Source organism: Delphinapterus leucas, chromosome 7 (genome assembly GCF_059928025.1).
Source record: "Delphinapterus leucas isolate spDelLeu-1000000601 "Yukka" chromosome 7, BTC_Dleu_Yukka2, whole genome shotgun sequence".
Classification (NCBI taxonomy): domain Eukaryota; kingdom Metazoa; phylum Chordata; class Mammalia; order Artiodactyla; family Monodontidae; genus Delphinapterus; species Delphinapterus leucas.
The window spans coordinates 94970680-94985477 of NC_143135.1; the positions used below are offsets into that span (position 1 = coordinate 94970680).

General features: G+C 40.2%; 1 protein-coding gene across 5 annotated transcripts in view; it reads left to right on the top strand.

Moving 5' to 3' along the window:
- UBE4A (ubiquitination factor E4A) overlaps positions 1-14798 on the top strand; it is a 35023-nt gene that overhangs the window by 6053 nt on the left and 14172 nt on the right. For 4 of the 5 annotated variants that reach the window (XM_022559120.3, XM_022559121.3, XM_089915639.1 and 1 more), the window contains 10 exons: positions 4299-4472; positions 5079-5191; positions 6399-6551; positions 7203-7362; positions 7605-7807; positions 8010-8201; positions 9140-9473; positions 10541-10661; positions 12370-12674; positions 13980-14112. In XM_022559120.3, the coding sequence (XP_022414828.1) occupies positions 4299-4472; positions 5079-5191; positions 6399-6551; positions 7203-7362; positions 7605-7807; positions 8010-8201; positions 9140-9473; positions 10541-10661; positions 12370-12674; positions 13980-14112 (1888 nt within the window). Of the gene's footprint in view, positions 1-4298; positions 4473-5078; positions 5192-6398; positions 6552-7202; positions 7363-7604; positions 7808-8009; positions 8202-9139; positions 9474-10540; positions 10662-12369; positions 12675-13979; positions 14113-14798 lie in introns of those variants that run through there. The other variant, XM_089915638.1, reaches the window with a different exon arrangement.

Consider the following 14798-nt stretch of genomic DNA (forward strand, 5'->3'; position numbering starts at 1 on the left):
TTGGATAAAAAGGAGGTCAGGGGACTTCCCTGGTGGCACAGTGGTTAAGAATCTGCCTGCCAATGCAGGGGACACAGGTTCAAGCCCTGGTCCAGGAAGATCCCACATGTCGTGGAGCAACTAAGCCCATGCACCACAACTACTGAGCCTGTGCTCTGGAGTCTGTGAGCCACAACTACTGAGCCTGCGTGCTGCAACTACTGAAAACTGCACGCCTAGAGCCCATGCTCTGCAACAAGAGACGCCACCGCGATGAGAAGCCCACGCACCACAACCAAGAGTAGCCCCTGCTCACCGCAGGTAGAGAAAGCCCACGCACAGCAACGAAGACCCAACACAGACAAAAATAAATTTTTTAAAAAAGAAGAAAAAGAAAAAGGAGGTCAGGGGAAGACACATGAGTAGTAGACAAAGTGATGGATGAAACAAGGGAGAAATACATGTAATGCTGACTTTTTTAATGTGATAGAAATAGGCAGCTCTGAGTCTCCATCTCTGAAAACTTTCCCAGATTTCTAAAATACAGGATGAGAATGGGAAACCTTGGATTAAGAGATTGTAGGAGAGAATGGAGAGTGAGGAGTTGGAAAAATAGGAAATGAGAAAATAAAGTTTTTAAGTATGTGGTTGAGGGAAATTTTGCTAATCAGCACCTATTACTCTTGGAATTCAAAAGGGAATAGAGTGGTATAGGAATAGAGTGACAGAACGCTCATCCTTCTGGCTATAAACAGACATAAGGCTGGCTAGGGTTGGGAGCATTGCAGCCACCAAGCAGTGGGGACAAATCAGGTGCATGCCCTTCTGTTACTATTTTGGCACCTCATCATCTTTGTTTACAGTGAATTTGTCAGGCCACCTGATCTAACCTGTTTTCCACCAGCAGTTAGTACTCTACCAAAACCTTTGGCCTCCTTTATTGAGCTTCACTTTTACAAAAGTCACCACAGTGAAGCAACTCGTGCTTCTTTTTGTTTTTAAGATATTTTATTTTTTATTTATTATTATTTTTTAAAAATAATTTATTTGGCTGCATCGGGTCTTAGTTGCAGCATACAGGATCTTCATTGCAGTGTGAGGGCTTCTCTCTAGTTGTGGTACACAGGCTCCAGAGTGCACAGGCCTCAGTAGTTGCGGCACACAGGCTCTCTAGTTGTGGGGCTCAGGCTCTAGAGCACGGGCTTAGTTGCCCCGTAGCATGTGGGATCTTAGTTCCCTGAACAGGGATCGAACCAGTGTCCCCTGCATTCAAAGGAGGATTCTTTTTTTTTTTTTTTTAAATAAATTTAAATTTATTTTATTTATTTATTTTTGGCTGCGTTGGGTCTCTGTTGCTGCGCACAGTCTTTCTCTAGTTGTGGCAAGCGGGGGCTACTCTTCATTGTGGTGCGCAGGCTTCTCATTGCAGTGGCTTCCCTTGTTGTGGAGCATGGGCTCTAGGCCCTTGAGTTTCAGTAGTTGCAGCACGTGGGCTCAGTAGTTGTGGCTCACGGACTCTAGAGCACAGGCTCAGTAGTTGTGGCTCACGGGCTTAGTTGCTCCACGGCATGTGGGATCTTCCCGGACCAGGGTTCGAACCTGTGTCCCCTTCATTGGCAGGCAGATTCTCAACCACTGCGCCACCAGGGAAGCCCCTCGAAGGCAGATTCTTAACCACTGGACCACCAGGGAAGTCCCACAACTCTTGCTTCTGCGAGTTTTGCCTGGACTTTTAGAATTAACTGTTTTGTCAGTAGAGGAGAAAAGCAGATGCAGACTTGTGTGTAGCTTTTAATGAACAACCTACTTATATACCCCTTTAACATGAGTGCCATTCTGAGAAGCTCTTGTAAGTTGCTTTGTAAAAAATAAAAGGATACAATCAATAAGAAAAAAGTAACTCATTGGAAAAACAACAAAAGTTAGGAACAGGGACTTCCCTAGTGGTCCAGTGGTTAAGACTCCACATGCTCCCAGTGCAGGGGGCATGGGTTCAATGCCTGGTTGGGGAACTAAGATCCCGCATGCCATGCCACACAGTACAACCAAAAATAAGTTAGAAATGATTTATATATGATAATCAAGTTACTTTAAAAATCCAGTCTCGGGTTTCTCAGGTGGTACAGTGGTTAAGAACCGGCCTGCCAATGCAGGGGACACGGGTTCGAGCCCTTGTCTGGGAAGATCCCACATGCTGCAGAGCAACTAAGCCTGTGTGCCACAACTACTGAGCCTGCGCTCTAGAGCCCTTGAGCCACAGCTACTAAAGCCCATGCGCCTAGAGCCTGTGCTCCACAACAGGAGAAGCCACCACAGTGAGAAGCCTGTGCACCGCAACGAAGAGTAGCCCCTGCTCGCCTCAACTAGAGAAAAGCCTGCATGCAGCAACAAGACCCAATGCAGCCAAAAAAAAATAAATCCAGTCTCACTAATAATTAGAGAAATGCTCATTAAAAGAACAATTAGGATAGTTTTTAGTCTATGAAGTTTTGTTTTTTGTTTTTTTGGCTGCGTTGGGTCTTCTTCATTGCTGTGCGCAGTCAGTCTTTCTTTAGTTGCAGTGAGCGGGGACTACTCTTCATTGCAGTGCGTGGGCTTCTCATCACGGTGGCTTCTCTTGTTGTAGAGCACGGGCTCTAGGCGCACAGGCTTCAGTAGCTGTGGCACAGGGGCTCATTAGTTGTGGCTTGTGGGCTGTAGAGCGCAGGCTCAGTAGTTGTGGCGCACGGACTTAGTTGCTTCGCAGCACGTGGGATCTTCCCAGACCAGGGCTTGAATCCGTGTCCCCTGCATTGGCAGGTGGATTCTTAACCACTGCACCACCAGGGAAGCCCCAAGCCATATTTAATATAATTAGAGGCATACTGATCTACTGGGTAATTCTTTGCCCACTAGGATTCTGTAGGGAAGATAGTGTTGCTACTATTGGCATTTTGGAATACAATTAATTATGAGTACAAAGAATAAAACTTTTGGTTTTTAAAATGTGGTAGATTTTATAGCCAGGGATTTCAGAATTCTGTATTTAAAATGTTTCCTGATATAACTCAATAGCAAAAAATATAAACAGTCCAATTTAAAAATGGGCACAGGATCTGAATAAACATTTTTCCAAAGACAACATACAGATGGCCAACAGGTACATTAAAAGGTGCCCTAATCTATGAAAAAAAACCCATCACTAATTGGGGAAATGTAAATCAAAACCACTTCACACCTCTTAGAATGGCTATTATCAAAAAGACAAGAAATAACAAGTGTTGGCAAGGATGTGGAGAAAAGGGAATTCTTGTGCACTGTTGCTGGGATTGTAAATTGGTGCAGGCACTATGGAAACTAGAATGGAGATTCCTAAAAAAAATAAATATAGAACTACCATATGATTCAGCAATTCCACTTCTGGGTATTTATCCAAAGAAAACAAAAACACTAATTCAAGAAGATATATGCACCCCCATGTTCATTGCATCAGTATACAATAACCAAGATGTGAAAACATCCTAAATGTCCATCAACGGATGAATAAAGAAAACGATGTAATTACACACAGGCACGCACATACATGCACACACACACGAATATTATTCAGCCATAAATAAAAAAGAAATATTGCCATTTGCAACAACAGGTGGACAGTGGTTGGACCTTGAGGGCGTTATGCTGAGGGATATAAGTCAGAAAGACGAATACCATATGATCTCACTTATGTGGAATATTTTTAAAAAAAAACAAAAAACAAGCTGATAGATACAGAGAACAGATTGGTGGTTGCCAGAGGCAGGGGGTGGGGGGGATGGACAAAATAGGTGAAAGGTTTCAAAAGGTACAAATTTCCAGTTATAAAATAAAGAATCCATGGGGATGCAATGAACAGCATGGTGACTGTAGTTAACAGTACTGTATTGTGTATTTCAAAGTTGTTAAGAAAGTCGATCGTAATAATTCTTATCACAAGAAAAAAATTTGTAGCTATGTATGGTGACAGACGTTAACTAGATTTATTGTGGTGATCATATAACAATGACAATATATAATATATATATATTATATATATTATATATATATTGTTATATAACAATAACTATATATATATATATATATAAATATCGAATCATTATGTTGTGCACCTGAAACTAATATGTCAATGATACCTTAATTTAAAAAAAAAAAGATGTTGCCTGATTTGAGATGTTCACTAATTAGATAGTTAACTTGTTTAACATCCCAAATTATCCTCCTCTTGGTTACATTTATCATGTGTATTTGGTTTTCTCTTAAAGAGAGCATTGTAACTGTTAACAACTTACATCTTCTGGCAGATGAACTCCCAGCCAGCCCAGATGACTCAGATAATAGTGTGTCAGAGAGCCTGGATGAATTTGATTACTCTGTGGCTGAGATTAGCCGCTCATTCCGTTCACAGCAGGAAATATGTGAGCAACTCAACATCAATCACATGATCCAAAGGATCTTCCTCATCACTCTGGACAACAGTGAGTTACATCTTTGCAGCTAGTGTATTTATTACTCTGCCCTTCCTGCTTGGGCTAGGGACTTGCTCCTAGAAACTTATTGTATCTGATGGCTAAACAAGCCCATCATACTCCCTGGAACACAGGGTTTATATTTCAAGGAAGCTTTTAATGTGACCTAAAGCAGAATTTTGACACAGCTACAACTTTCATTTCTGTTTTGATACTGACTGGGCCATGTAGCTACTGCCTTTACTACCTTAAAAGGGAAATGGGAATGGTAGCTAAATCCATTTTCTTCGCAGAGGTGACCTAAACATTTAGATGAAAGCCCCAAGAAGGGTCAGATAGTGTTTCCACTCTGTGCCCTATCTGTAGTTAAACCCCAGAATTAGTGCTGATGTCTGGGATTTACTCTTTAAATGTCATGGTGTTAGGTTTATAACAAAGCACATACTCTTCGAGGGGTAAAAATGATTTAAATCTTTAGATACTGCTCTGTGTGGCAAGATCATTCTGATATTACCTGAGTCAAACTTGGGGTTCAAGAGAAATGCCATCAAGATCAGTTGTCTGTATAAGACAGAAGCATTATCCTTAACTTACCAGATTAAAACCATTTGCCAGGTGACCCAAGCCTGAAAAGTGGGAATGGCATCCCCAGCCGTTGTGTGTATTTGGAAGAAATGGCAGTAGACCTGGAAGATCAAGACTGGCTTGATATGAACAACGTAGAGCAGGTACCATTCTTACATTCCTTACATGTGGCTTCAGGAAAAATTAGCCTTGCAGCTGAACTCTGCTCACCTTTCTCCAACCATGGCTTTGCTTAGCTCCATCTCTTACATTGTTTGTGGTGTTCCTCTTTTGGAATCTTCTCATCTACCATGGTCCCATGTCCAAATCTACCCATCCTTTAAGACCTAGTTAAAATGCCATCCTGTTTACAAAGTTTTGCCAAGTAGGAGTTATTTTCTCCTCTGGGCTCTGGCAGTAATCTCCATGCATCTCTTATGGGAATTGTCTCTTTCTGTCTCATGTCTTGGCTTCTTTATGAACCTGTCTTCTCTCTCCCGTAGACACTAATATTTATCAAGGCCAAGGTCCATCTCTTTTTTTATATCTTTTCCAAAATCAAAACAATGCATTTTACCTTGCAGGCGCCTAATTAACATTAAAGGAATAAAAGTTGGATAGGGAAGACTTGACAACTTGTAGTTTAACTTCATAATTGGGTTGGCCAAAACGTTTATTCGGGTTTTTCTGTACAGTGGTGTGGGAAAACCCAAACGAACTTTTTGGCCAACCCAGTACATTTAAACTGTGTTTATTTAAGTCTGAGTGAGGTCAGCAATGATGCAGAGTAGTAGATTTCACATATGAGTTTAATCTCCAATTCTCCACACCATTCAACAAATATTCTTTTAATGCTTACTCTGTGCTAGGGGCTATGCTAGACACTTAAGCTTGCTTTAGGATAACTACATAAACAATTAAATTTGTATACGTAATATTTTCTAAAGTAATGGTACACTGAGCCCTTTTTTCCCCGTTTGTTCTACGTTCTGTGATTCTTATAATAACCTGTGTCAAAATTATCTTTTTTATCTTAATGTTCTAAAATAAACTTTGCCGTGGTCAGGGGAGATAAACTAGGAGTTTGGGATTAAGAGATACACACTGCTACATATAAAATAGATAAACAACAGGGACCAACTATATAGCACAGGGAACTATATTCAATGTCTTATAATAACCTATAATGGAAAAGAATCTGAAAAAGAATAGCTATATATGTGTGTGTAACTGAATCACTTTGCTGAACACTTGAAACTAACACAACATTGTAAATCAACTATACTTCAATAAAAAGTACATCAAAAAAATTTAAAAATAAATTAACTTTGCAATGATTTAGTATTTTTGTTTATTTGTCTTTCTTAATAGGCCGTCTTCACTCGCTTATTACTTCAAGATCCAGGCAACCACTTGATTAACATGACCTCTTCTACAACGTTGAATCTCTCTGCTGATCGAGATGCAGGGGAGAGGCACATTTTTTGTTACCTTTATTCCTGTTTCCAAAGAGCCAAGGAAGAGGTAAAAGAATAATCCGTATTGAGTACTCTATTGTCCTCTTGGGTATGACTTTAACACATAAGCCAGAGAGTTGGACCAATGTCTTTTTTTTTTTTTTTTGGCTGTGCTGTGCAGCATGCGGGATCTTCCCCAACCAAGGATCGAACCCACACCCCCTGCAGTGGAAGCACAGAGTCTTAACCACTGGACCACCAGGGAAGTCCCAAGATCAGTGTCTATTATATCAATTTATATACATCATATTATATCTGGAACTGGATATCAGAGGCACTGTTAGTTTATCTTCTAAAGTTTTAGTCTCTCCTTTCTGTGGCTTGGGGTCTACCCCTTTCCTCAATTAACAAGTGCCTCCTATTATTCCCTCTACAAACGTCTTAATATATCACACCCTTATTAAAAAAAGGTCTGATAAATTCATCTCCACTAAGGTATATATAACAGAGTAGATTAAGCTTGATCACTTCCAGCATTAGAATTTCTAACAGTTAGGTGATTCCTTAAACCAAAGAATGAACTCTCATGGCTTTTCAAGCATCCACAGGAAAGCACTACTGTTTTGGGACACAGTGTCTTTTCCCTTCTATTTGCTATATCTGTCCTTGTGCCAGGTCACAGAGCTAGACTCTTCCCTCTCTTCATTGCTGTTTCCAGATTACCAAAGTTCCAGAGAACCTGCTACCCTTTGCAGTGCAGTGCAGGAACCTTACTGTGTCCAATACCCGAACAGTTCTCCTCACCCCTGAGATCTATGTTGACCAAAACATCCACGAGCAACTGGTAGATTTGATGTTGGAAGCCATCCTAGGAGGCCGTGAGTACATAAGCAACATCTATGAGCTTCTACATTTGATTTCCAAGTGTAACATTCCTCTAATTGCATTAGAAAGCCTCAGAGCCACTATGGTTCCAGCGTAAATTAAGGAAGAGAGCTCACACCTTGACCTTTGAGGTTGAATACCAATAGAATTATCAAAAGTACCAGAAGAGTAAAGAGCTGTGTGTAGAGGCGTCTAAAAATTCTTATGGCCTCCTCTCTCTCTTGTCTTCTGTCAGATTTTGAAGGTGTAGCTGAGTTTCTGGATGAGGTCATCGAAGCCTTGATACTGGATGAGGAAGTTCGAACATTTCCAGAAGTCATGATTCCAGTGTTTGATATTTTATTGGGCCGAATAAAAGATCTAGAACTCTGCCAGATCCTGTTGTACGCATATCTGGACATTCTTCTGTATTTCACTAGGCAAAAGGATATGGCAAAGGTAGGTCTGAAAGCTCATATATATTCAGTTGAGTTGGAAGCTTAATACTCTATGCTTCCCTATCCTGAGGGCAGTGTAATATTACCTATGGAATAAGAGAAAGATACATTGGTTGTTGTATAATCTTAACTCTTTGAGGCCCTCTCATCCCATCATTTATCTCATCATACAGACAAATAACTAGGCTTGTCTTTTCCTACAGGTTTTTGTAGAATACATTCAGCCCAAGGATCCTAGTAATGGGCAGATGTACCAGAAGACCTTGCTGGGAGTAATCCTGAATATCTCCTGCTTATTAAAGACTCCGGGTGTAGTAGAAAATCATGGCTACTTCCTGAATCCATCTCGTTCCAGTCCCCAGGAGATCAAAGTACAAGAGGCCAACATTCACCAGGTGGAGCTGTTTACCGGTGTATTCCGGCCCCCTGGTCTTAGATTAAGTATCGTTTCCTCAGAAAGCAGATGCAGATAAGGCTGCTTGAGCCTCTTTGGGAAAGCAGATCAATCTGGTTGGCTGTCTACCATAATCATGTATGGAAATGGCCCTCTTTTTAGCAGGCGCTAAGAGCAGAGCACAAACCTTTGTGTGGTTTAAGAGTGAGCTGCTGCTCTTCTTTGCCCTGTGCTGTAGCAGAGCTACCTGCTCTCAATCCTCATTTTTCTCACCAAGCTATTTCTTATAACTTTAGCTCCTAAAATCTTCTGACTGAACTCCAGCTTAAAAGCCAAATTATTTTCCTTTTCCTCCTTCTACTTATGTCCTCTCTTTTTGGGCTTAGCATAAATTATGGTAGAAGTCTGGCCAACATATGACAATAAATGGTTGAATTGGGGGCAGTTTAAATCTCCCATCATCACAACTTTCTAAAGCAGGGGTTGGCAAATTATACCAGTGGCCAAATCCAGCCTGCCGCCCGTTTTTTTAAATAGTTTTATTGAACCCAGCCATGCCCATGTGTATATATATTGTTCATGGCTTGATTTCATGCCACAGTGGTAGAGTTGAATAGTTGCTACAGAGACCATGTGGCATGCAAAGCCAAAAATATTTATCATCTGGCCCTCTGCAGAAAAAGTTTACCATCCCCTACTCTAAAGCTATGTAAATGCTACCTGCAGTTTGGCAGCTCATCAGGAAATCTCTTAAAAGTTCCCAGAAAAAAAAAAATTTTTTTTTTTAATCAGAAATGGTGGCGTAAGGCACAGGGAGAGTGAGGGAGAAGGTTAGGATTCCTGTATTTTTGGAAATTGCCAGTGGCTAAGATTTGAGAGTAACAAATATTAGGATTGTGAAACTGGAATGTTCTGTGGTTGTGTTTTCTGGTTAAACAGTTCATGGCTCGGTTCCATGAAAAGATCTACCAGATGTTGAAGAACTTACTCCAGCTCTCTCCAGAAACCAAACACTGTATCTTGTCCTGGCTTGGAAACTGTTTGCATGCAAATGCAGGCCGCACCAAGATTTGGGCCAATCAGATGCCAGAAATCTTCTTCCAAATGTATGCCTCGGATGCCTTCTTTCTGAATTTGGGTGCTGCTCTCCTGAAGTTATGCCAGCCATTTTGCAAACCCAGATCCTCTCGGCTCCTCACCTTTAATCCCACTTACTGTGCCCTGAAGGAGTTGAATGATGAAGAACGAAAAATAAAAAATGTACACATGAGAGGTAAGGGGGAGCTGGTCTTCTCAAAACAGTGTGTGCGTAACATCTAAGCCATTCACTTCTATATCCTTTTTCACAGAGGTCCCTCTTTCTCAAAGAAGATGAGGCAAAAAGAAAAGCTATTATGAGTTTTAAAAAGGCAAGCTTTTTAAAACTTATTTTTTAGATGTTGTCCTTTAATGAGACCTTCTCTCTGAATTTGGCAGACTTGGATATTCGCTCATTCATTCATTCATTATGAAAATGAATAAAGTACATTCCCTGTCCTTTTTGAACTCAAAGTCTCCACAGGAAGGCAGATATGTTAACAGATCATCATAATATGGTCTAGGGCTAATCTACAGGAGCACAGAGGAGGGAGTAAATGATTAATTCTACAGAAGCTGGAGGTCTTCGTAGCTGAGTCCTGAAAAATGAGTTGGGATTATCAAGCAAAGGAGAAAAGGAGGCCCTTTATGTAGAGGGAAAAACAAGTATGAAGGTACACAGCTGTGAAATGTCTTAACTAAGGAACAGTGAGAAGCTCAATGTGGCTGGAACAAGGGGTAGATGGGGGAAGGGGTATGGGAATTGGCAGGAAATATTAGCCTAGGGAGGAAGAATATTGGGGAAAACTCAAATAATACAGAGAAGTGAAAAGAAGAAGATAAATCACTCTTAATTCTACCACTCAAAACGAATCACTCAATCTTAATGTATTTCCTCCCAGTTGTATAACTCTTCTAATTATAAAAGTAACATGCTCAAAAGCAAATAATCTTAAATACAGAAAATCACAGAATAGATACAAATGATCTATTATCTATCCCCTGGAAGAATCTACAGTGCTATCATTCCTTTTAATTGTTGGTGATTTCATGATCAAGCTAAAGAGATTTAACTGCATTTCTATAGACTGAGAAGCCAAATTACATTTTTAGAGAAGACAGTAGGAATGTGAGAAGATGTGTTTTTAAGAAGATATTACTTAATTCACTAATAGGATGGAAGTTGAACTAGAATAAGGGGACACTGGAGCCAAGATAGATGTCTCTGGCAAGCCATTTACTCTTCCTTTTAATTTCTTTGAGGTTTGGACAAAGAAACCTGTTTGATCCCAGCTGTGCAGGAGCCAAAGTTTCCCCAGAACTACAACCTTGTAACAGAAAACCTTGTCCTGACAGAGTACACCTTGTACTTGGGATTTCACAGGTAACTCCTCTGATGTCATTAGGAAAGAACTGCTTGGTTGTGTTGATAACCAGAAGGTTGAAAGTGCGTCTTACAGATAACAATCTCACTTTATTCTGAAGGCTGACATTAGGATCTAGTAGGAAAAGGGCATTATATGCATTTATTTGTGTCTACATGAAGTGGCTTTATCCATATAACCTGAATTTATTTTTAATTTTTGACCTGTTAAACTTTTTAAAATTAAAGATACACTAGTATTTTTCTCTAAACTTGCAAATTTTTAAATCACTATCTTCCTTTTGTCATCTGCTAAAGTGGAATTGTTTTCATTTAACATTTCACATTCTGCTCTTGAATTTTCATTACTTATTACTCCTGATGAAAAAAGAGAAAGCTTTATTCTATGGTATAGAGACAAAATTGACAAAATTAAATGTTTATAAGGTATTTCAATAAGATCAGTAGGAACATAAAAATCTATGTGTCAGAGATAAGGAGGATTCTGGAAGTGTAAAGATTTGAGAGCTAAAGTGTATGACTTCCAAAAATTGTCTGGTTCTGGCTAACCGTATGTCATTCTATGATTTTTTTTTCCCTCTGATTTAGCTGACTGTGACAAGTATAAATAAGGGGAGAAAATAGCTACTCACAGTCTATAGGAAGGTATATTGAGGACAGCAGTTTTTAATGCCTTTTCAGGATACTTAAACTGATGCAGCATTTTTCAAAACTCAGCAGATTTTTGGAAAAATGAAATTATATCTTTATTAGAGACATTTTCTATCCCTATCATTGACATTTTAAGTGAGACATTTAGCATGTGTTTAACCTGTTCAACCACCTAGATTTAAACACAAAAATGAACGTCATCTAGTTTCCCAGTATTGGCTAGCTAACCCTAGACGTTATCCACAACGCCAAGAATGACTTTGGACTGTACACATAGACACAACTATCTATAACATTGAATTATGGGTCTTCCTTTCATTAGAGAACATTTAGCTGACCCTTTTTGAAGAATCATTTAATTTTATATTGAGCATCAGAGGACTGGAAGCTGCTCTTAGGCTGCATCATAGGTGGCTACTGGTTGATATGTGGTCATTAGTAATCTAGACTCCTTTCTCACCAGCTTTAGTTCTCTACTAACCATGGAAAGACTGTCCATATAACCACATCCAGGTACAATCATTGCACTTGTGTGGTGTCAAACTACCCTGCTGGGCTTCTTGTACTTTGCCTGATCGTTATATATTGTACATAATAAAAGCCCAATCTACACCCTGCTCAACCGAGCCATTCTATGGATGGTGCATTTCAGCCGAAGACAACTAATCTATGTAATTAGATTCAATTCTTGAATACTTGGTAACATTTTCCCAGTGCTATGCCCCCACCTATGTCCTGTCAATAACTTTTGTGATTGCCTTCTGTGTCATCACAACTGCAGCTCCCTACATCCTAAAAGGGAATAATAGAATAAATAAGTGAGGATTTGGTTTTCAAAAATGGTCTGTAAGGGAGGATGGGAGGGAGGTGCAAGAGGGAGGGGATATGGGGATATATGTATACGTATAGCTGATTCACTTTGCTATACAGCAGAAATTAACATTGTAAAGCAATTATACTCCAATAAAGATGTTAAAATTTAAAAAAAAAATGGTCTGTACTCAACTGTCCCTATATGAGCCTCCTGACCCAGTCTTTTCTGCTTTCTTGGGGGCAGGTTGCATGATCAGATGGTAAAAATCAACCAAAATCTGCATCGGCTGCAGGTAGCCTGGCGGGATGCTCAGCAAAGTTCTAGCCCGGCTGCTGACAACCTCCGTGAGCAGTTTGAACGACTGATGACCATCTATCTTTCTACTAAGACTGCCATGACTGAGCCGCAAATGCTGCAAAACTGCCTAAATTTGCAGGTGTCCATGGCTGTTCTTCTAGTTCAACTGGCCATAGGCAATGAAGGCTCACAGCCGATAGAGCTAACTTTTCCTTTGCCAGATGGCTACAGTTCTTTGGCTTACGTGCCAGGTAAGCAGGCTCTCCCTTGGGAGCTTCCTATTTATAGCCATCTAAGTTTAACTGGGTCACGTTGGAAGTTTAATCCTCAAAATATCCTTCCTTAGTTATCATTCAGCTGTTTTTGGAGAAACAACTCAAACTTGTAGGTAATGTCTGTTGGCTGAAGCCTGGGGGAACTGATAGCTTGTTCCTCAGCATTGTGTCGCCACTGCTGTGCAGATAAGAAAATAGTCTTCAAAGGACGAAGTGCAGTCAGGGTTTTCAGAGCTGTTAGTTTCTATCATTACTGTTGTTTGTCATTCAACTTATAAATTTATTTGTCTAACCCACCCCCCTGTGTTATTCTTTAGAAAAATAAAATCATCTCCTCTTGGTTAACCCAGAAGTGAGATTGTGTATGTATGTATGTTGGTGAGGGGCCGGCAGAAACTGTCCGTCAAAATCAAGTTACATGTTCTTGATCACTGTACTGGTCATCTATTGCTGAGTCACAAATTACCCCGAAACGTAGCAACTTAACACAACAGACATTATCACACACAGTTTCCACGGGTCAGTGATCCAGGAGTAGCTTAGCTGCATGGTTCCGACTCTGGTCCTTCGTGAGGTTGCAGCCAGACTGTCCACCAGTGCCATGGGAATCTGAAGACTCGATCAGAGCTGGAGGATCTGCTTACAAGCCTAGTCGTGTGGTTGTGGCAAACCTCAGTTGCTTGCTGGCTTCTTTTCCAGGCCACACAGGACTCTCCTTAGTACTGCTAATGGTATGGCAGGTGGCTTCCCTCAGAGCAGGGAACCAAAATGGAAGCTGTAGGCTTCTATAACCTAATTATGGAAATGACATGCCATCACTTCTATGTGCCCCATAGTGTGTCTTCTACCCTGGAATAGTGTAGGAGGAGATATACAAGGGCATAAATACTAGAAGGCAAAGACCAGTGGAGGACCCCAGAGAGTGAAGACCATAGTCATCTAATGTATTCATTTCTATTCAAGATTCTTTTTCATCTAAAGGGTTATTTTAACACACAGTTAACCTTGAGTGTGGAAGTATATGTCTATCAGTATACTTTCTTAAACTGCACTGGTGTGTTAACATTTTATGTCTCTACTATTCTGTTTACTTGGATAAAAATAAAAATTGACTTACATTCAAAGGAGATTCTATATTAATTTATCATCATTTCTAGTACCTACAAGACATTTGGGGTTTTTTTAACCTTCACTAAGTAGAGTAAAAGGGAGGAATTTAAATATTGCATAATACGAAGAGTCAGATGTTTGGCTAATTCCAGTGAATATTTTCTTTCTCAGAATTTTTTGCAGATAACTTGGGTGATTTCCTCATTTTCCTCCGCCGCTTTGCCGATGACATCTTGGAGACATCAGCAGATTCCCTGGAACATGTCCTTCATTTTATCACCATTTTCACTGGAAGCATAGAAAGGTGAAGTGCTGAAAGCGTGGCTCTGTCACAGTTTAGAGCTGCAAAACATTCAGAAGACTTCTAAACCAAGAAATAAACGAGCCTGAATCATAAGGGGTTGCCTTCAGAAGTTGTGTTAACATTAATGAATCACCTGACTATCCTTATGGGTAGCCCAAAATCCCACACTTGAGAGGCATAATAAACAAAGGACTTTGCCCACAGAGAATTTGAACCTGCATATAAGGTACCTGATGGGAATTTCACTGCTAGTCCCTGGTTAAAATAGTTACCTTAATGCCAGAGACCTTGCCAGGTGCTAATGATCTTCTAATGTGTGATAACAAAGTTTGCTCTTAAAATTCTAAGTTGGATGAGCAGTAAACTTGGGTAAATGCTCTCTGATCTCAAGTCTTAGCATTCATAGCTTCTAGTCCTCCTTCCCAAAGGAAGATGCTCATTGACCTGTAGAGTTGCTTCTCTGATTTTTTGGTGGTAGGCCAAAGGAAACAGTATGTATGTAAGTGAGAATTTTCTGCACAAAGAAGAGATCCACAATCCCCTGAGCCGTGTCAGTGAGACATAGGTAGAAGCCAGTCCTTCACTGAACTGAGCAGACCTAATGAAAAATCGTAAGTCAACAAGTATTAGGCACACATGGTATGCATTATAAGTAACGTGGAATAATTATATCCTGGCCCTTAGCC